The sequence below is a fragment of the Mobula hypostoma genome, chromosome 6, assembly GCF_963921235.1.
Source record: "Mobula hypostoma chromosome 6, sMobHyp1.1, whole genome shotgun sequence".
Taxonomy (NCBI): domain Eukaryota; kingdom Metazoa; phylum Chordata; class Chondrichthyes; order Myliobatiformes; family Myliobatidae; genus Mobula; species Mobula hypostoma.
The window spans coordinates 123,575,922-123,598,658 of record NC_086102.1 but is presented as its reverse complement, the minus strand read 5'-3'; the positions used below and the strand labels follow the sequence as shown (position 1 = coordinate 123,598,658).

At 42.2% G+C, this 22,737-nt stretch overlaps 1 protein-coding gene across 1 annotated transcript in view; it reads right to left on the bottom strand.

Moving 5' to 3' along the window:
* LOC134348358 (ATP-dependent 6-phosphofructokinase, liver type-like) overlaps positions 1–22,737 on the bottom strand; it is a 56,829-nt gene that overhangs the window by 18,748 nt on the left and 15,344 nt on the right. Inside the window, exons 5-11 of the mRNA XM_063051586.1 lie at positions 20,936–21,101; positions 19,435–19,479; positions 13,145–13,253; positions 10,411–10,506; positions 9,951–10,043; positions 6,803–6,928; positions 756–820 (exon numbers count right to left, since the gene is read on the bottom strand). Of these exons, the coding sequence (XP_062907656.1) occupies positions 756–820; positions 6,803–6,928; positions 9,951–10,043; positions 10,411–10,506; positions 13,145–13,253; positions 19,435–19,479; positions 20,936–21,101 (700 nt within the window). The remainder of the gene's footprint in view (positions 1–755; positions 821–6,802; positions 6,929–9,950; positions 10,044–10,410; positions 10,507–13,144; positions 13,254–19,434; positions 19,480–20,935; positions 21,102–22,737) is intronic.

The following is a 22,737-nucleotide window of genomic DNA, read 5'->3' as shown; positions in this document are numbered from 1 at the left end:
ACAAAGTTTACACTAGTTACACCCTTTGTCAACTCAAATTTCTTCAAATGTCAATAAAAGCTTTCCTTGCTTCTAAAACCTTTCTCCAACTAAACAGTAGTCACCTGGCAGATCAATGCACCCTCTCTGAATGTTACTAGTGTCATTTTCCAGACATCAAGCTATCCTGTAACTAGGAACACTCAGAGGATTATAGCAAGTCCTTCTGCAGTCTTTACCCCACTTCTCTAAGCAACTGCACTGTATCTTCACTGGGAGATACGCTAACTTTTAAGCACAACCTCTCCTTATCAATTGTCACCTCATCCAAGAACTTTATTACCTCCAATTCTACTGAGATTTTGGCAGCATCCTCTTCTTTGGTAAAGAGTAACGTTCAAGTACTTGGTTATTATGTCCTTTACTTCTTTGCAAAGAGCATCTTCTTTATCAGCCCTGCTACTTACAACTACTTACTCTTATCCAGTTAAAAAAAAGTCACAATAAATTCTTAAGTGCCACACTTACTTCCATTGATGTGACAAACATTTTATTATTCAACTACATCAATAAAGCAAACCATCTGGTCACCACCACGTTCGTGATCTCTGGATCTTTCTATGCACAATCTGGCTCCACTATTCTTTCCATCACAATACTGAACACACATCAAAGTACTCAATTGGTTATAAAGTGATTGGAACATCTCAGATATAGATGAGAGCTCAATTTATTGAGAACAAAGACTGAGAGGAAGAGGAGAAGCAAGGTCTCACCTGCCACGCAGCGTTATGGCTTCATCAAATCTCTTCTCATCCATTGCTTTCTGAACATCCTTCGTCTAGAAATGAAGCAAAAAGCATGTGTCCAGCCTCTGACAATAAAAGCTAATTACCCTCTATAAAAAAAAATGTTTTCTCATTAATTCTCCTAACCCTCATGTAAAGGTATTGATCATCGATGGTGTATGGTTCCATGGATACCAGCAGCACTTATTTACATCAACAAATGAGCTGTGGAATGTTTCACTGGCACACTTGGTCCTGTTTTCACCTTGAACAGACCTCTTGTACAGTAAAACTGACTCATAGCCACACAATCCACTGTTATGATCTTAGAACATAGAAATCTACAGCACTTTACAAGCCCTTTCAGCCCACAACATTATGTTGACCATGTAATCTACTCTAGAAACTGCCTAGAATTACCCTACTGCACAGCCATCTATTTTTCTAAGCCCCATGTATCTAAGAGTTTCTTAAAAAACCCTGTTGTACTTGCCTCCACCACCATCACCGGCAGTGCATTCCACGCACCCACCACTCTCTGTGTGAAAAACTTACCTCTGACATCCCCTCTGTACCTGCTTCCAAGGACCCTAAAACTATGCCCCTCATGTTGGCCATTTCAGCCCTGGGAAAAAGCCTCTGGCTATCCACAATCAATGCCTCTCATCATCTTATACACCCCTATCAGGTTACCTCTTTTCCTCCATCACTGCAAGGAGGAAAGGCCAAGTTCACTCAACCTTTTCTCATAAGGCATGATCTTCAATCCAGGCAACATCCTTGTAAATCTCCTCTGCACGCTCCCTCTATAGTATCCACATCCTTCCTGTGGTGAGGTGACCAGAACTGAACACAGCACTCCAAGTGGGGTCTAACCAAGATCTTATATAGTTGTAACATTACCTCTCGGCCCTTGAACTCAATCCCATGGTTGATGAAGGCCAACACACCATACGCCTTAACAAAACTGTCAACCTGCGCAGTAGCTTCAAGTGTCCTATGGACACGGACCCCACGATCTCTCAGATCCTCCACTCTGCCAATCCTTACCATTAACATAAATATTGCACTTTATCATTTTCAGGCACTGCACTTGGTTCTTAAGTTTTTAATACTTTATTCAACATTGTTATTGTTTTACCTTGTTCTAGCTCAATACATTGGATAATGACTTGATCTGTATAAAGGGTATGCAAGGCAAGCTTTTCACTTTATCTTGGTACACGTGACAATAGTAAACCAATACCAATAAAGCTAACTATGGAGGCACGAGAGAGGAGCTGGCCAAATCATAGAACACTACAGTACAGAAAACAGGCCATTCGGCCCTTCTAGTCTGTGCCAAAACTTTATTCCGCTAGTCCCATTGACCGGCACCCAGTCCATAACCCTCCAGACCTCTCCCATCCAACCATCTGTCCAATTTATTCTTAAAACTTAAGAGTGAGCCCGCATTTACCACTTCAGATGGCAGCTCGTTCCACACTCCTACCATTCTCTGAATGAAGAAGTTCCCCCTAAACCTTTCCCCTTTCACTCTAAAGCCACGTCCTCTCATATTTATCTCTCCTAATCTAAGTGGAAAGACCCTACTCACATTTACTCTGTCTATACCCCTCATAATTTTGTGAACCTCTATCAAGTCTCCCCTCATTCTTCTACGCTCCAAGGAATAAACTCCTAACCTGTTCAATCTTTCCCAAAGTTGATTGGAAGAAGACTCTGGCAGGGTTGACTAGAGTAGCAATGGCAGGAGTTTCTGAGAATAACTCAAAAGACACAGGATCATTTCACCACAAAGAAGATGCAGCACTCTAAGGGAGGATGAGGCAAATGAGGCTAACAAGGGAAGTCAAAGACAGCATAAGAGCAAAAGAGAGGGCATACAATATTGTAAAAACTAGTAGGAAACTATAGGATCGGGAAACTTTTAAAAACCAACTGAAGGCAATAAATAAAGCAAAACAATGAAAAATGAAGGCAAACTAGCTAATAATATAAGAGAGGATACCAAAGTTTTTTTCCCACCAGACACATATATGAGCAAAAGAGGGAAAACTGGATATCGGACCGCTGAAAATTGATGTTGGAGGGGTAGTAATTATGAAAAAGGAAATGCTGGACGAACTGAATAAGTATTTTGCGTCAATCTTCACTTTGGAAGATACCAACAACGTACTAGAAATTCAGAAATTCGAGAGTCAGGGGCAGAAGTGAGTGCAGTCTCCACTGCTACGAAGCTGCTTGTGAACCTGAAAGTATGAAGGTAGTTAAGTCACCTGGACCAGATGGATGACACCACAGGGTACTGAAAGAGGTAGATGAAGAGATTGTAGTGGCATCAGTGGTGATCTTTCAAGAATCAGTAGTCAGGAATGATTCCAGAGGTCTGGAAAATCACAACTGTCACTCCAGTCTTTAAGAAGGGAGGAAAGCAAAAGATAGGAAATTATATGCCTGTTACCCTGACTTCAGTGGTTAGTAAGATTAGAGTCCATTATTAAGGATGACATTTCAGGATACTTGGAAGCACATGATAAAACAGGACAAAGTCAGCATGGTTTCTGAAAGGGAGATCTACATGACAAACTTGCTGGAATTCTTTGAGGAAGTAACAAGCAAGATAGACAAAGAATAGTCAGTGGGTGTTGCTTACTTGCATTTCCAGGTTTTTCCACAAGGTGCCACATGTGAAGCTGCTAAATAAGATAGGAGGTCATGCTGTTACAGGAAAGGCAATAGCATGGATAGAAGATTGGCTGACCAGCAGAAGGCAAAGAGTGGGAATAAAGGGGACCTTTCCTAGCTGGCTGCTGGTGACTAGTGGTCTTCTCAAGGGGCCACTGTCCGGTCAGCTACTTTTTATATTATACTTAATGCTCTGGATGGCAGAACTGGTGGCTTTGTGGTTATGTTTGGAGACAATACAAAGGTAGATGGAGGGGTAGGTAGCGTGGAGGAAGTAAAAGAAATGGTAGATGGAATACAGCGTAGGGAAGTACATGGCCATGCAATTTTATGGAAGGAACAAAGGCATAGACTATTTTCAAAATTCAGAAATCCAGGGTGCGAAGGAACTTAGAAATCTTAGTGCAGGATTCTCTAAAGGTCAAATTGCAGGCTGTGTCAGTAGTAAGGAAGAAAAATGCAATTAGCATTAATTTTTAGATGACTAGAAAATAAAAGCAAGGATTTATAAGGTGATGGTCAGACCACATTTGGCGGAGTGAGAATACTTTTGGGCCCCATATCTAAGGAAGCGTGTGGCGACATTGGATATAGTCCAGAAGAGGATTATGAAAATGATCCTGGCAATGAAAGATTTAACATACGAGGAGTGTTTGATGGCTCTCGATCTGTAGTCACTGGAGCTTAGAAGAATGAGGACAGATCTCACTGAAAGTTGCTTAATATTGAAAAGCCTAGATAGAGTGGACATGGGGAGGGTGTTTCCAGAAGTTGGGAGTCCAGGACCAGAGGACACAGCTTCAGAGTTCAGATCTCGGAATAGGTTCCTCATTAGTAAGGGTTTAAGTTATGGGGACAAGGCAAGAGAATGATGTTATGAGAGAATAATAACTCAGCCATGACAAAATGGCACGACAGATTTGATGAACCGAATGGCCTAATTCTACTATGTCTTACAGTTTTATAGTATAAATCATGACAAATCAGACATCAGATGGACCGCTGAAATTATTTCCAATATGGAACTGCCATAATTGGAAAAATGCAATGGAACACATTACAATGCAAGGAGCAGTCCATGAAAATTGAGATATCACAACAAATGGTCTTGCAACTCAAAAGAAATCATACTTTAATAGCCAAGTACAAAATTTTGCTCTTCAATTGTACCAAATAGCTGGATTTAAAAAAAAATCTATAAATAAACTCTCAAATACCTTCCCTTTTGCCCATGTTTCTAGCTGCCTACTTTCTAGAAAGGACATAAGAGCATACAAAATAGGAGCCGGAGTAGGCCAGCTGGCCCATTGAGCCTGCTTTACTAATCAATAAGATCATGATTGATCTGGCCATGCACTCAGCCCCACCTTTCTGCCTTTTCCACCTCACCCTTAAACTTCCTACTATGCAAAAATCTTTCTGTGCCTTAAATATATTTAATGAAGTAATTAGCCTCTACAGTATCCCTGGGCAGAGAATTCCACAATTCACTACACACTAGGAAAAGCAGTTCTTCCTCATCTCTGTCCCCTTGTTAGTCTCATTTACCAATGGAAACAAATTTCTTGCCTCTATTTTATCTATCCCTTTTATTATTTTATGTGTTTCGATGATACCCTATCTCTCCTCATAGGCAAATCCCCTCACCTCTGAAATCAACCTGGTGAACATCCTCTGAACCACCTCCAAACCCAGTACATCGAGTAAGGAGACCAAAACTGCATGCAGTACTCCATGTGCGGCCTAACCAGTATAGTTACAGCACAAACACCCCACTCTTAAATTCAATCCTTCTAGCAAAACAAAGGCAACATTCTATTTGTCTTCTTGATAACTCACTACACCTGCAAAACGACCTTTTGAGATTTATGCACAAGCACTCCCAAGTCCCTCTGCATAACAGCATGCCGCAAACCCTCACCATTTAAGTGTTCCAATCTTTTACTTTCCTTCCAAATTGTATGGTATCACATTTACTTACACTGTACATCACTTGCCAGAACGCTGCCCACTCACTTAATACACACACACACTCTCACTCTCATATATAAAATCCATCCTCTATGCATGCTAATACATAACCCCTAACTTCATACATCTTTATTTTATAGATAAGTCATATAATGTGACATTTTATCAAATCTCTTCTTGAAATCCAAGTATATAACATCCACCTGTTCCCCTCTGTCCACTGTGCTTCTTATATCCTCCAAGAAATCCAGCAAGTTTGTCAAACAAGACTTGTGGTTCCTGAATGCATATTACATCTGTCTGATGGAATAATTTCTATCCAGATGTCTCATTATATTTTTTCCTTAATGACACCTTCAAGCATTTCCCCTGACTACAGACATTAAACTAATTGGCCTATAGTTATCTGTCTTGTCTACATCCTTTTTGAACAGTTTGTGACATTTACTGCCTTCCAATCCACCAGGACCTGCCCAGAGCCTAGGGAATTTTGGTAACATAAAAGCCTCTATTATAAATGCAAAAATTTCTTTCTGTACCTTGGGATGAATTCCATTAGGACCAGGGGTTTGTTTACCATTAGGTCGTTTAGTTTTCTCAGCACTACCTCTTTAGTGATGGTGATTGTATCATCTACCTTTACATCCTTAACATCTCTCTTTGGTACGTCAGACATGTCCTCCACTGGGAAGGCTGACACATTTTCGTTCAAAGCCTCAACCATTTCTGCATTACCCAATATTAATGTTCTCTACTCATTTCTCAATGGACCTACATTCAATTTAGCCACCCCTTACTGATTTATAAGTATAATCACAAAAACTTTTGCTGTCTGTTTTATAAGTTAGTTGATGTTCATAATCTAGCTTCCCTGTGCATTCTTGGTGCCTCTTCGTTGCTGTTTAAAGTTTTCCAAACTTCCAGTCTCCCTCTACTTTTGGCAACTTTGTCTGCATGAGCCTTTAGTTTGATGTCTATTTGATTTAACTATGTTATCCAAGGCTAGCATTTCCCACCCTTATTGCCCTTGCATTTAACTGGATTATGCTTCTGTTGAGCACTGTGAAATACCTCCTTGAAAATTTTCCACTGTTCATCAACTATCCAAACAGTATTCCCAGCCTACCCCAGCCAGCTGTTCCCTCTTTTTGATGCGGTCTCCCTTGTTTAGGCATACTACTCTGGCTTCTGATTAAACTACTGCATCCTCCATTTGTATTTGACTCTAATCTACAGTTCCTTCGGCAGCCAGGTTTTAGATCAGGTCAGTGTTTTATGAATGGAGTGGGCAGCTGCCACCTCAAAATTTGGAGCAGTTGGCTGGCACTATGTGAGTCCTGTCAGGAATAAAACTTAATGTGGAAAGTGTCACCTACCAGCATCACACACTCCATCAGCGGCAGCCGCAGGGCCTGGTTGCCACAGAGGCTGACAACGCAAGATGAAGTCTCCGGCGAAGCATCCAACAGTGTGAGTACAGCTTCCATGCCCATCTTGCTGCTCTGAGGATGGAAAACACAGAATATAACCAGACTACAAGAGAAAACAATCAAAAGAGGAAATGAGTCAAAAATTTGACTGGACAAAATAAGATTAGAGGAGTTTCATGAGAAACGTGGAAAATATAGCCATGTGGGCAGAATAGCCACTTTCTGTGCACTAATTTCTACGTTCCCCTCAGGTTACGAATACCTGACTTAGGAACACCCCATATATATGAATGGGCTCTATCAATATTAAATTAAAATAACAACCAGTCTTGGGAAAGAAAACTGTTTACATGCAACTTTCATGCAGTAACCAGACATCATTGTCTCTTAACATACACTGCCAGTTTTACAGCAGGAGGCTGCTTAAGAGAGTTGCTTTGGAAATTGACAAGCAATTGTTCTTCTGATGCTTGTACAATATTTTATTAAAAACTAACATCCACTGATACTTCAAGCCCATCGAAACTAGCGACTGTTTGTTTCTACATTGCTTCATTCCAATTCTATACTCTTGTAACATGGTAGGGGAATAGAATAAATACACGTTCATATTAATTGGCTCTCACCAGCACTTATGTAGCTGGATCCTGCCTGGATTTCCTGTCAGATCGCTGGCAGGCGGTAAGAGTGGGCTCCCTCACCTCTGCCCCTCAGGGCTGTGTCGTAAGCCCCCTCCTTTATGCTCTGTATACCCATGATTGTGTCGCCACCCACAGCTCCAATTTGCTAATTAAATTTGCTGATGATACTGCGCCGATTGGCCTAATCTCAAATAATAATGAAGCAGCCTACAGAGAAGCAGCCATCACCCTAACACAGTAGTGGCAAGAAAACCTCTCCCTCAATGTTGCAAAAACAAAGGAGCTAGTTGTGGATTACAGGAGGAATGGAGACAGGCTAACCCCTACTGACATCAATGGATCTGGGGATGAGAGGGTGAATAGCTTTAAGTTCGTCAGCATACACATCACCGAGGATCTCATGTGGTCTGTACATACCAGCTGTGTGGTGAAAAAGGCACAACAGCACCTCTTTCACCTCAGACAGTTGAAGAAGTTTGGTATGGGTCCCCAAATCCTAAAAACTTTCTATAGGGGCACAATTGAGAGCATCCTGACTGGCTGCATCACTGCCTGGTACAGGAACTGTACTTCCCTCAATCGCAGGACTCTGCAAAGAGTGGTGCAGACAGCCCAGCACATTTGTAGATTTGAACTTCCCACTATTCAGGACATTTACAAAGACAGGTACGTAAAAAGGGCCTGAAGGATCATTGGGGATCCGAGTCACCCCAACCACAAACTGTTCCAGCTGCTACCATCCGGGAAACAGTACCGTAGCATAAAAGTCAGGACCAACAGGCTCCAGGACAGCTTCTTCCACCAGACCATCAGACTGATTAACTCACGCTCACATAGCTGTATTTCTATCTTATATTGACTGTCCTGTTATACATACTATTTACAATAAATTACTATGTTGCATATTGCACATTTAGACAGAGATGCAATGTAAAGATTTTTACTCCTCATGTATACTAAGGATGTAAGAAATAAAGTCAATTCAATTCACTGTAATACCGTAGACTAACAGTAATCGTGTTGAGTGAGCTTGTGACATGCTTTTCTGTAAAATTGGAACCAATTTAAAACTGGAAGATATTCTGGTTACAAGAATATTAAGGTGCTTTTTGCACTGGTATGCTGAAAAGCTTAACAAATTGCCCCAAATAAAATATGGGCGAATATCCTCGGCACTGACTACAAGCAGGTTATTAGGCCTGCTGCCACACAACGCATACAATGTCTGCAACATTCATATTCATGACAGATTTACAACCTTGTGTTTTAGCTGTAACCATTTCATTATCAGCAAACTAAAGACACTTAATGTATGGGGCAATCAAATGCTATTTCAAAAACCTCCCATCTTCAGTCCTCTTCACGCACCCTCCTTACCCCTCATTTATCATCTGACAGCTTCTCCCCCCTTCCTTTACAGTCCTGAAGGGTCTCAGCCTGAAATGTCATCTGTTTATTCCCCTCCACAGATGTTGCCTGACTTGCTGAGTTCCTTCAGCATTTTGTACGTGTTGCTCAAAATCTCCAGCATCTGCAGAATCTCATGTCTTACTTTTTCCGAAAATTTGTCTGATCTCCTGTACACTTGTGTATGCTTCTGAAAAATTACTGCTCTGACAAAGACATTACAGGAGAATTCTGACTTCTCAAGGGATTGTCCACTAGAGAGTTTTCAAAACAGTGTAAATATCTCTTACTGTTCACATTAACTTCTCATTTGTGTTACTGTGGAGCTTTAGAGTAGCTCTTAGAGATTTGGTTTACTTTAGTTATAAATCTGTTTCTTATCCACACCACAGTTAATTGACTTGCTTTGAATTTTACTTCCATATACATGTCAAATTTGGTTCAGTGAGTAGCATTTGTATTTTGAGTGAGGACATTGAGCCAAGACAAATGTAAAATTTCTTATACCAAGATCAATTTTCTCCCTTTCTTTCACTACTCGATCCAAAACTTCCCAGTCCTCTGGCCTTCCAGCATCCCTTGTGACTTAGTGTGTCCTACTTTTCACTTTAACACTAATCTCAACCTCCTTTGTTAACCACAAGTTATGCCTCTTTCTCATGCAACCCCTCTTTTTAATTAGGCTAAATTCCTGCTGAAGGGTGAGTGTCAGACCATCAGCATATCTGCCACTATTCATCTACTGACACATCTCATAGCTCATTTTCCTCGCCCATCTTTGACAACTCCATCTTCATACTGTGATAATTGTCCTTACTTAAGTTAAAGAGAGTACTTTCGGGCCCTGTATTTTTCTAGCTGGTTCCCAAGGCAAACCATGGCACCTCTACTGATGCTGAACTCTCTTGATTATCCAACACCAATTTGGGAGCTGAGCTTGAAGCTTCGTACATAACATGTTCAAGCTACTTTGAGACCCATTCGGATAAGCCCCACAGTGAAGGAGCTAATGGCCCATAACAGTCAGAATAGTTACATAAACTCACCAGAATTCGATCGAATGCAGAAGGTGTTCCTCCTCGTTGGACATGCCCCAAGACAGTGACCCGTGTGTCAAATCCAAGACGTTTAGAAACAAGCTGGGTGGAAAAATAAAACAGAAGATAGAATTACTTGGGGAAGTGGGGGTAAGGTGGTTGCATGGACCATGAGAAAAGGCAACTCTCATCGGCTGCCATAAACATCAATCCATGTACAAAAATTCTATCAAATGGAACCAAACAGTGTGCTCTCCACTGTCCTTTAAATAAAGTGGTTGATACCCTAACCCCTAGTTATTCACTTTAGTATAAATTATAAACAAGTCACCATATTTCAAGTAGCTACACTCTGCATCATTTCTGAAGGCTAATAATTAACATATCAAATATACATGAAGGCATATCCTGGGGAAAATCTATTTCATTATAACATTTCAGTGATGCTCTTGCTAATTCTGGTACCTACATCTTTTACGTAGTTGGAGCTGATGGGATTTCCATGCTGGTCAATTGCTCCCTCTGCAAGGATGATGATATTTAGTCTCGAACCTCTACTGCGACTCTGGAGAAAGGACATGTTAGGTTGATCAATCAGACTTGGAAATTAGTAGGTGTTTCAGTTAAGTGTCTATAAACATCCGCTCATCAAAAAAAAAACACTCTCTTGTGGGAAGCGGGGTCTAGCGCGTGTAAGGATCATTGCAGCCTCTCTCACCACCTGCCGTTTAGCTGAGGATGTCATCAGCACTCCACTCGGACAATAGCTCACATTTCGCAGGAGCCAAAGTCTAGGGGTGGGCATTCTGTGGCTGTTCCACATCCTCTTCTATCCACAAGCAAAAGGGCTGCTCGAGCATTGAAACATCAGATGGAGTTATTGACCCCCACCCGCATCCTTCATGGGTGGCTGAGTCTGCTAAAGCAGGCTGTGCACTACCTGAATTCCCAACCAGAGGACTGGGGATGTCCTGGCAACGTCGGATCTTCCAAAGGCGGAGGAGATGGAGTTGGAGGACGGATCAGGGAAGGTTTGGGTGTCACGCCACCAGGGCACAGGGAGATTACGGCACATGGACCAAGGGATTACACGATTGATGGCATTACCAGGGGAAAGGGGATACTTCATTTTAATACCCAGGGAGTAACTAGGAGGAAAGGAGTTTTCTCTCCCTACATTACAGAATGACAAAACGGTGAATGCTGATGGCAATGGCGATGATGGCAGTCGCTGTGAGATTCTACAACACATTCCCATGGAAAGTGTATGAGTAGGCGAACCAGATCAATGCTTCAGACTGTTGGGCTTGCATGAGGGCGCTACCACGAGCCACCGATACCGATCCCCTTTAATGAAGGACTGGACTATTGGAGGAACTTGTCAAGTTTCTCAGGTTTTGCCACTCTGTCCATTCCAGCCAACCTCACCCTCTCATATGAGAATTGCCTCAGTGAACCCGAGTCTCAGTAACCCCTGGTGGAGGACTGGTACTTCCCTGCTCACGATCTGTCTAATCCCAAAGTCGTTGCTTGGAGAGTAATCCCTCTGCCAACAGGGAACGGGAAGGAGTGTTGCTGCATGCACAGGTCTAACCAGTCAGTAAGGCACAGCGAGCGTAAGTGGGAGCAGTATCCTGGGATGACTGCATCAACATTGAATGGTGCCGTGAAGGTGGGCACTCCCTGGATGCTCAATGGATATGTGGCACCCGTGCCTACTTGTAACTTCCAATAGGATGGTACAGATGGCCATCCAGGGTATGTGGTACCGTACATACAGCGCATTAACAGCCTGGATGAACACCCTGCCCATGAAGGTCGGTGCAGTAAGAGGCAGAAGGGTTCTGGATAATTGCCTTCCTCTGTGAGGTATGGCCAGGATGTCCCAGGAACTGATATGCATGGCATCTGTGATGGAGACGCTGGGCAACGAGATGGCCACAGCGTTCAGGCATACAGAGGATTCACTAGCCAGAATGTCTGTTGAGATGCTGGCTACCTGGACCGTGGCTTTGCAAAATCAGATGGCCTTGGACTACCTGCTCGGGGAGAAAGTTGGCATCGGTGCTGAGACTGGTCAGGAGTGCTGCACCTACATTCCCGATGAGTCTGGGATCATCACTCACCTGGCTAATCATATTCAGCAGTCAGTAAATAAGATCAGGAAAGTAGAGGGCCAGTTCCATAACTCCTATACCTGGGGGGCCCGGGAGATGGGGGAGGGGAGCTGGTGGTCTTTTGGGAGGTATAGGAGGCTCGTGGACTACTGCAGTACACTGGGTAGTAACTAACGGGCTGATAATTCTGGGTATCATTGTATTACGTTTTGTGTGTAGTATAGTGGGACGTCCACGGGGGTTTTACCAGCCTGCAGGCCAAGTGTCACAGTGTTGTGTCTTTTGAGGAGTGAAATGTTACAGTGTCTAACTTATCCACTCATCGAAAGCCACCTCTACGTGGGAGATGGGGATTGGCATGTGCAAGGAGCACTGCAGACCCTCCCACTACCTGCCATTCAGCTGATGACATCACAGCACTGGTAATTTAAATCTAGCGCATGGTAACCACATGGTTCCTTTTCAGTCTCCGGGTTGCCGTGGATTGGATGGTCAAGAGTGCTACGGAAATAGCAAATAGTTGGGGTCTGCTGCTCTAAAGAGGGCCTGGGCGCACACTTAACAAAAGTATTCACCACTGTGTGTACATTTACTGTCTATTTTGTCCTACCACTTTGGGCATCCAATTCAGATAAGTATTTGTAACTGAGCATTGCTGGAAGGGTTTACTGAACGTTTAGTGCTTGCTCTGTCCGGTCAATAAGTTAACTTATCGGTAGTGAGTGTCTTCTGTCCCCACTCACCGAACTCGCAAATCTGTTTCCACGCAGCAGGTGTCACTGTACCTCAGTGAATAACATTCTCAACTTGTTAGGATGTGCAGAGTTCAAGCCCTTCATTGTACATTAATCCAAAGTGGCCAGTCTATCAGTTGTCTCCTGTACAGTGTTGCTTCAGTGTACTTTTTATAAATGTACACAAGAGTTTCAACTCATGATGAACACATGCTAACCAAGGCAGTGATTTTACTGATCTAATGACTAATAGAATTAATTAGTATTAAAACACGGCACAAGAATGGTCAAAATGTATTTTTGGCTTTTTTCTTTGAAAAACAGGGTGGTCAGATATCCAACCGTTCCTTACCTCTCCAAGTCTCTTACACATGAAATCTTCCCAGCCATCCTCTGGAGGGGCCTCTGGGATAAAAAGCCAGTCGGCACCAGAAGCCAATGCAGACACCAGTGCAAGGTATCTAAAAATAAAAGACCAAGGTAGGATGATTAATTACCAAGACAACCAGTAACAGGACAGCTCTAGCTGATGATAAAACTACCTACAGGAGAGCTGCTTAGTACAGGACATTCTGCCCAAAACAGTCTCTACTTGTTCTTCTTCTCCTCATATCACTTTAAACACAAAATCTTCTTTCACTTTCTCTCTCTTCTACCAATCCAGCTTTCTCCTTCCAACATCTTATGCTTTAATCATAATCTTATGTTGCGATAGTGAACTCTACACTTTCAATGTTCACTTGATAGAAACATTCCAGCAAGGTTTTAAGTTAAATTTGAGTTCTGTACAGCCAGCTTTCAGTATTGTTCAACTAAAGAAAAATAAATAGATCATTACACTGGATAGATTTGAATTTGGATGACACCCCAAACTGAATAATCTGACAAAATCTAAGGTAATTTTAATCTAGTCAATTTACATGATGGGTTTCCATACCCAATATTCTCTAACAATTTCAGCAGGGAATAAAAATTAGACAGCGTTAAACAGCATCTTACCAGAGCTTAGACCATATCACCATAAGATATAGGAGCAGAATTAGTCCATTTGGCACATTGACTCTGCTCTGCAATTTCATCTTCATCAGGTGCCTTGCCCAGTTTGAGCTTTGACTGCTATGGCCCACACACTCCTGTTTTGGGTCAAGTGGATCAATTCATTGGTATTCATTTCCAGTTCTCTGGCTGCTGTCTCCATCATCATTTGTCTTTGTCTTCCTCTTGCTTTCAATCTCTCCCATAATTACCATGCACTCTAACTCCTCTTTCCTAATCACATGTCCAATGAAGTTATGTTGCCTTTTCATGATCTCATACATTATTTCTCTTTTTGTGTTTGTTCTGTTCATGACATCCTTGTTAGATATTCGTTTCGTCCATGATATTCTATGCATCCTCCTCAAAAACCCACATCTCTTGTGCTTCAATTTCATCATAGCTCATCTAATTTTCCTCTTAGCCCCAATCTCCTGACTTCTCTCCGTAACCCTTCATACCCTGACCAATCAAAAATCTATCAACTTCTGCCTTAAATATACAGAAGGACTTGGCCTCCACAGCTGCCTATGCAAAGAATTCCACAGATTCACCACCCTTGGCTAAATAAGTGCCTCCTCACCTCCATTCTAATAGGATGCCCCTCTATTCTGAGGCTGTGTGCTCTGGTCTTAGGCTCTCCCATCATAGGAAACATCCTCTCCACATCCACTCTATCAAGGCCTTTCATCGTTCCATACATTTCAATGAGGTCACCCCTCATTCTTCCGAATTTTAGTGAGTACAAGCCCAGAGCCATCAGACACTCTTCATATGACCAGCCATTCAATCCTGGAATCATTTTCATGAACCTCCTTTGAACCCTCTCCAGTTTCAGCACATCCTTTTTAAGATAAGGGGCCTAAACCTCCTCACAATACCCCAAGTGAGGCCTCACCAGTGTTTTATAAAGTTTCAACTTGCTTTTGTATTCTAGCCCTCTTGAAATGAATACCAACATTGCATTTGCCTTCCTCACCGCAGACTCAGCCTGCAAATTAACCTTTAGGGAATCCTGCACAAGGTCTCCCAAGTCCCTTTGCATCTCAGTTTTTTGAATTTTCTCTCCATTTAGAAAATAGTCAGTCCTTTTGCATGACTTCCCGACACTGTATTCCATCTGCCATTTCTTTGCCCATTCTCCTAATCTGTCTGAGCCCTTCTGTAGCCCCCCTACTTCCTCAAACCTACCTGGCCCTCCAGCTAAGTTCATAGTGTCTGCAAACTTTGCAACAAAGCTATCAATTCCAATAGAAAGGAAGGACATAAGCCGGGAAGATGTGGAATCGATATGGGTAGAGCTGCGTAACACTAAGGGGCAGAAGACGCTGGTGGGAGTTGTGTACAGGCCACCTAACAGTAGTAGTGAGGTCGGAGATGGTATTAAACAGGAAATTAGAAATGTGTGCAATAAAGGAACAGCAGTTATAATGGGTGACTTCAATCTACATGTAGACTGGGTGAACCAAATTGGTAAAGGTGCTGAGGAAGAGGATTTCTTGGAATGTATGCGGGATGGTTTTTTGAACCAACATGTCGAGGAACCGACTAGAGAGCAGGCTATTCTGGACTGGATTTTGAGCAATGAGGAAGGGTTAATTAGCGATCTTGTCGTGAGAGGCCCCTTGGGTAAGAGTGACCATAATATGGTGGAATTCTTCATTAACATGGAGAGTGACGTAGTTAATTCAGAAACAAAGGTTCTGAACTTAAAGAGGGGTAACTTTGAAAGTATGAGACATGAATTAGCTAAGATAGACTGGCAAATGACACTTCAAGGATTGACGGTGGATATGCAATGGCAGGCATTTAAAGGTTGCATGGATGAACTACAACAATTGTTCATCCCAGTTTGGCAAAAGAATAAATCAAGGAAGGTAGTGCACCCGTGGCTGACAAGAGAAATTAGGGATAGTATCAATTCCAAAGAAGTAGCATACAAATTAGCCAGAGAAAGTGGCTCACCTGAGGACTGGGAGAAATTCAGAGTTCAGCAGAGGAGGACAAAGGGCTTAATTAGGAAGGGGAAAAAAGATTATGAGAGAAAACTGGCAGAGAACATAAAAACGGACTGTAAAAGCTTTTATAGATATGTAAAAAGGAAAAGACTGATAAAGACAAATGTAGGTCCCCTGCAAACAGAAACAGGTGAATTGATTATGGGGAGCAAGGACATGGCAGACCAATTGAATAATTACTTTGGTTCTGTCTTCACTAAGGAGGACATAAATAATCTTCCAGAAATAGTAAGGGACAGAGGGTCCAGTGAGATGGAGGAACTGAGCGAAATACATGTTAGTAGGGAAGTGGTGTTAGGTAAATTGAAGGGATTGAAGGCAGATAAATCCCCAGGGCCAGATGGTCTGCATCCCAGAGTGCTTAAGGAAGTGGCCCAAGAAATAGTGGATGCATTAGTGATAATTTTTCAAAACTCGTTAGATTCTGGACTAGTTCCTGAGGATTGGAGGGTGGCTAATGTAACCCCACTTTTTAAAAAAGGAGGGAGAGAGAAACCGGGGAATTATAGGCCGGTTAGCCTAACGTCGGTGGTGGGGAAACTGCTGGAGTCAGTTATCAAGGATGTGATAACAGCACATTTGGAAAGCGGTGAAATGATCGGACAAAGTCAGCATGGATTTGTGAAAGGAAAATCATGTCTGACGAATCTCATAGAATTTTTTGAGGATGTAACTAGTAGAGTGGATAGGGGAGAACCAGTGGATGTGGTATATTTGGATTTTCAAAAGGCTTTTGACAAGGTCCCACATAGGAGATTAGTGTGCAAACTTAAAGCACACGGTATTGGGGGTAAGGTATTGGTGTGGGTGGAGAATTGGTTAGCAGACAGGAAGCAAAGAGTGGGAATAAACGGGACCTTTTCAGAATGGCAGGCGGTGACTAGTGGGGTACCGCAAGGCTCAGTGCTGGGACCCCAGTTGTTTACAATATATATTAATGACTTGGATGAGGGAATTAAATGCAGCATCTCCAAGTTTGCGGATGACACGAAGCTGGGTGGCAGTGTTAGCAGTGAGGAGGATGCTAAGAGGATGCAGGGTGACTTGGATAGGTTGGGTGAGTGGGCAAACTCATGGCAGATGCAATTTAATGTGGATAAATGTGAAGTTATCCACTTTGGTGGCAAAAATAGGAAAACAGATTATTATCTGAATGGTGGCCGATTAGGAAAAGGGGAGGTGCAACGAGACCTGGGTGTCATTATACACCAGTCATTGAAAGTGGGCATGCAGGTACAGCAGGCGGTGAAAAAGGCGAACGGTATGCTGGCATTTATAGCGAGAGGATTCGAGTACAGGAGCAGGGAGGTACTACTGCAGTTGTACAAGTCCTTGGTGAGACCACACCTGGAGTATTGTGTGCAGTTTTGGTCCCCTAATCTGAGGAAAGACATCTTTGCCATAGAGGGAGTACAAAGAAGGTTCACCAGATTGATTCCTGGGATGGCAGGTCTTTCATATGAAGAAAGACTGGATGAACTGGGCTTGTACTCGTTGGAATTTAGAAGATTGAGGGGGGGATCTGATTGAAACGTATAAGATCCTAAAGGGATTGGACAGGCTAGATGCAGGAAGATTGTTCCCGATGTTGGGGAGGTCTAGAACGAGGGGTCACAGTTTGAGGATAGAGGAGAAGCCTTTTAGGACCGAGGTTAGGAAAAACTTCTTCACACAGAGAGTGGTGAATCTGTGGAATTCTCTGCCACAGCAAACTGTTGAGGCCAGTTCATTAGCTATGTTTAAAAGGAAGTTAGATATGGCCCTTGTGGCTACAGGGGTCAGGGGGTATGGAGGGAAGGCTGGGTTCTGAGTTGGATGATCAGCCATGATCATAATAAATGGCGGTGCAGGCTCGAAGGGCCGAATGGCCTACTCCTGCACCTATTTTCTATGTTTCTATGTTTCTATTATCCAAATCATTGGCATATAATGTAAAAAAAATTGGTTCTGGACTTCCTAACAGGTGGGTTAGTTTAAAACCGCATACACCTGGCATCTAACTCACTCAAAAGTTTGACAGACAGCTGGAAAATTTCATAAGCAGCAATTCAGTGCTGACACCCTTTCATAGCCTAGGACATTGCAGAATTCATCTGACACGCTGGGGCACAGTAGTTAGGGCCAACAATCAGAATCTTTCCTTGGGAAAAGACAATTAATTAGAGGTTTAGGACTGAAAAACATTATTTGGTCCCCTACACTGACATTCGTGATTTGCATAAACAAGCTCCAGAATCAGATTTATTGTCACACATTGTGGAACTTGTTGCTTTGTGGCAGCAGTGCCGTGCAAGATACAAGAATGACTATAATGTATAACGAGCTAGTTCGAGCCCTGTTTAGAAATCTGATGGCAGAGGGCCAGAAGCTGTTCGTAAAACATTGAGTGTGGCTCTTCAGGCTCCTGTACTTCTTCCATGATGGTAGTAAAAAGAGGGCATTTCTCTGATGGTGAAGGTCTTTAATGAGGGGTGCAGCCTTCGTGAGACACTGCCTCTTGAAGACATTCTGGTGGCAGGGAGGCTAGTGCCCATGATGGAGTTAGCTGAGTCTACAGCCCACTGCAGCTCTTACAATCCTGTGCATTGGAGCCTCCAGTCTTTGATGTCCTCAGACTCCTAAAGAGGTAGAGCCACTGGTGTTCCTTCTTTGTGTCCAGCCCAGGATGTTAATCGTTTGAGGTGTTGACACCCAGGAACTTGGAAGCTGCTCACACTTTCCATCAATGACCTCTCAACGAAGACTAGTGCGTGTTCTCCTGATTTCCCCTTCCTGAAGTCCACAATTCCTTGCTCTTATTGACATTCAGTATGAGAATGTTGTTGCAACACTACTCAACCAACCCATCTATCTCACTCCTATATGCCCCCTCATCACCAGCTGAGATGCTGCCAGCAACAATGGTGTCATTGGCAAATTTATAGATGCTGTTTGAGCTGTGCCAAGCCACATAGTCATGGGTATAGAGAGAATAGAGCAGTGGGCTAAGCACATATCTTTGAGATGTACCCATGTTGACTGTCAGCACAGAGGAGATGCTATTACTGATCTGCACTGACTGTGATTTCATGATAAGGAAGCCAAGGATCCAGTTGCAGAAGGAATAAACAGAAGCCCAGATTTTGAAATTGTTTAGTAGTAGAGAGGGGATAATGGTGTTGAACTCTGAGATGTAATCAATAAACAGCACACTGACACATTACCTAGGTGTTCCAAGACTGAGTGGAGAGCCAGTGAAATTGTGCCTGCTGTAGATCTTTCACCTTTATCCTATTAGCTATCTAATTCTTTCTCTCCCTTGTATACAATAACGATTAAATACATTTACAGAGCTTATCCCAAGTACTTCCTGGGCTACTGGGCTGCAGATTCTCTCTTTTTTTTTGTCTAACACTTTTTAATCTGTATTGTGAGCCTTAAAACGAGGAAATATTTCCTCTATTACTATAGTGACAACACTTCAAAAGCACTTAATCAGCTCAAAAGTACTTGATAAAATCTTCTTAGAAAAGTTTATGACTTCAGTAATATTTAAATCATTAACTTAAAACAGATTAATTGTTAAAATGCAGAAGGATCTTTAACTTACCCGCAATGTCTGCCCATGACTTCAAGTACAAAGGTTCTCTGGTGACTGTGGAGTGAAAAGAACTTGATAACTGCAGGAAAAGCTAATTGACCAGTTTGAAACTAGCCAGTCAGGTGTACGAACTCATAGTGAAATAGTTTGCACCAATGTGGGCAAATTAATGTACCACAAATAAGCAGAGTTCATCATATTATCAGCAATATACCAATATATACCAACCACAAGAATAGCTGAGGTGAGAATGCATGCTTCGCACCAGTCACGGTGACACTGTACTATGTTACAATAAAGAGGATTAATAGTGGAGCATTTAAACTCAAATTATACTGTGGAAACTTGTAAAGAAAGTTTGGTTATTAGTAAAAATGATCATGACACTGTCCATCAAATTTCTATATTTAAAGTCAGCCTCGAGGGAAAGAATTCTTGCCCCCTCTGGATAAAGTGAAGCCCATTTGGTGGGGGAAGGCAAGGCTCGACGTTGGGGAGAAAGGCTGGGTGGGAGAAAAGCAAGGTCTGATTGGGTGTGGGGTGGAAGGCAGGGCTGGATGGAGTTGGGAAGGGGCAGGCCAAAGAGGGTGGAGGTGGAGACAGTGGTGGCTAGCAATGCCTAGTTAAATACTAACAATTGAAGTGCTCTCAAATCTGCAGTGAGAATTTTCAGAAACCCAGCCACAAGATTTAACCAGCTTTTTTCCCCCAACCCACTGCGGTTTATTTCATTTCAGATTTATTTAAAAAAAACTTTTTAAGCTTATCTCTGCTCGAGGGTGATAGGCTAGGCTTGAAACAAAAGATAATGATACAGTAAACATAATAAATTTAATATTGCTTATTTCCCACTAAACCAGCACCCTATTATAGGTTTAAATACAATAGATCAATCACGGTTGAAATGAGCAATTCTGCAACACTAATGAGACAATAATTCCTTCACAGGAGCGTCTTCAGACAAAATTTAACACCAAGCTCTGTAAGAAATTTATTCTTTTGGCAGTAGGAAGAAATGGAAAACTCTAGACAGTTTTCCAGCTTTCCTGGCCTCAGTCTGGCAATGAAAACTGGAATCATATAAAAGACATGTGCAGAGAACATGGGAGGGCTATAGGGCAGGAGGAGATCACAGAAGTGGCAATAGATTAGGACTCTGAACACAAAGCTCAGTATTTTTTGACTGGAGGCACAACTGGGCAGAATTAATTCCCTAAATGGTGGTAGTTTCTAGCAGGGGAGGGAGAAACGTGAACACTGTTGTTAGGAGTCACTGGAGAAAGCACTAAGAGTGTAACTCAAATTATTCAGCAGCTTGTAACACAAGCCATTGGTTATCATCTGGCTCGAACCTTTATGTTTTCTGGGGATTTGTGATTTCCCTTCCATACATTTCTTCAGGAGAACCCTTTGTCCAAAGCAGCTGTGTAGGCCTCAGGCACATATCGTAGATGCAATTCTCCCAGAATCCTGGCCACTGTCTGTCGAGCGCATTCATGAGTAAACATACCTCTGTGCCGTGGTGGTTATTGCATCGATCACCTCCATGATCCTGTGCAGGGCAGAGTCTGTGCCAATAGTCATGTCTGTCCCACAGAAGTCATTGTCAATTGATCCCACCATCCCAACAATGTTCAGGTGGGAATATTGTTGGGATGCATCTTCAGTGATTTTACCTGAAAGGCAAATAGGGAATGCAAGAGTATTATGTTTTCTGAAGTTTAGCTGATGCAGAAGCACATGCAGTGTTGCTTAGTCAACAGTGACAGCTACTCTTAGTCTCTTTACCCTACCATGTGAAGTTACCAAATTTGCTCGAGATGCAGAAAATGTCATCCTTGTACACACATCACAGGAAGCTAGCATGCAGATATGGCAGGCAATCAGGAAAGTAATGACATGTTGTATTTTGTTATGAATGAAATAGAGGACACAAGTAAAATCCTATTGTAGTTACATAGGAACTTGTTCCAATTGCTGTACTTTGTATAATTCTGGTCTGTTTACAACACATGTCCTAAAGAGAACGAGATAAAGATTCATGTGGTGACTTCTAAGGTGATGAGAAGACTGGTACACATGAGGAGGATGATCTATGATCTCATCAATACACATAACATTCTTAAAGGCTTTGATGGGGTATATATTGGCTGAGCAATCTGGGTCCAGGAGGTACATTCTCAGAACAGACATCTTCCACTGAAGTGACATGAAAGAAGTGTCTTTACATAGAGTATGAGTATATCCTAGACAAAGTGCAACAGGTATTTAGATACACAGGAAATCAGGGGATTTGAGAACAAATGAAGAAACTATGTTGGCTGAGGTAGAAATTTGCTATGGTCTTAATGAATGCTGGTTATTCTACCCTTAGTCCCGACATCATTTACAAATACATTCTTCACAGAGAAGAGCTCCTCATTTCACCAGGTTAAAGGTTTGTGTTCCAAGAGCAGGGAGGGAACTGATAGAACATAGAAACTGGAGTGGGCTGTTCAGCAAGCCTACGAGCCTATGCTGTTATTCAATGAGATCATGGCTAGTCTGTGACCTAGTTCCAAATACTTGAATTTTTTCTTAAAAACCTTAAGGCTTTTCATTATCAATCCCAAATTTAAAATTAACAATCTATCTGGCATCAATTGGAGTGAGGTAAATAAATAGTTCACTACTCCTAGCAATTATTAACTTAAAGAACCTGCAACAGTGTTTGTAATGCAGAAACACATGGTGTGCTGTTCTTTCAGCAGTGATAGTTACTCTCTTAGTATCTTTACCCTACAATTTGAAGTTATCAAATTTGCTAGAGATGCAGTTTTTTTAAAAAATATCTTTTCCACTGGGATTCAAATCATAGAACCTTTCTGTTCTTTTCTATCCTTGAACAGTTGCCAATGTCTCTTCACAAGAAATCTTTCTCTTGCCACTTCAAATGGACATTCTCTTTGATTCATTCCCTCAGGCAACAATCCAGATATTACAATCCCAGAAGTTCTGCCCTTTGATTTGCTCCAAATAAGATCCCTTTGCTATTTACATAGGCATAATACAGATTACAACCAGGTACCTTCTTCCCTCAACAATATTCTTTCATGCCACCTCAAGATGTCCCTCAATCTGGTTTAAGATAAGCAATAAACACGTGGAACTCCCCATCTTGGTTATAATGTTCTTCAGTTATGAAACTCCCCACAGCTGCTGCAATCTTTTAAGTTGTGTGACCGAGGGTTTGGATTAACCTGCCCAGATTCTTGTCACTCTCGAGTCAGCGTCTCCAGCAACCCAACTCAACAATACCAATCTACAATGACT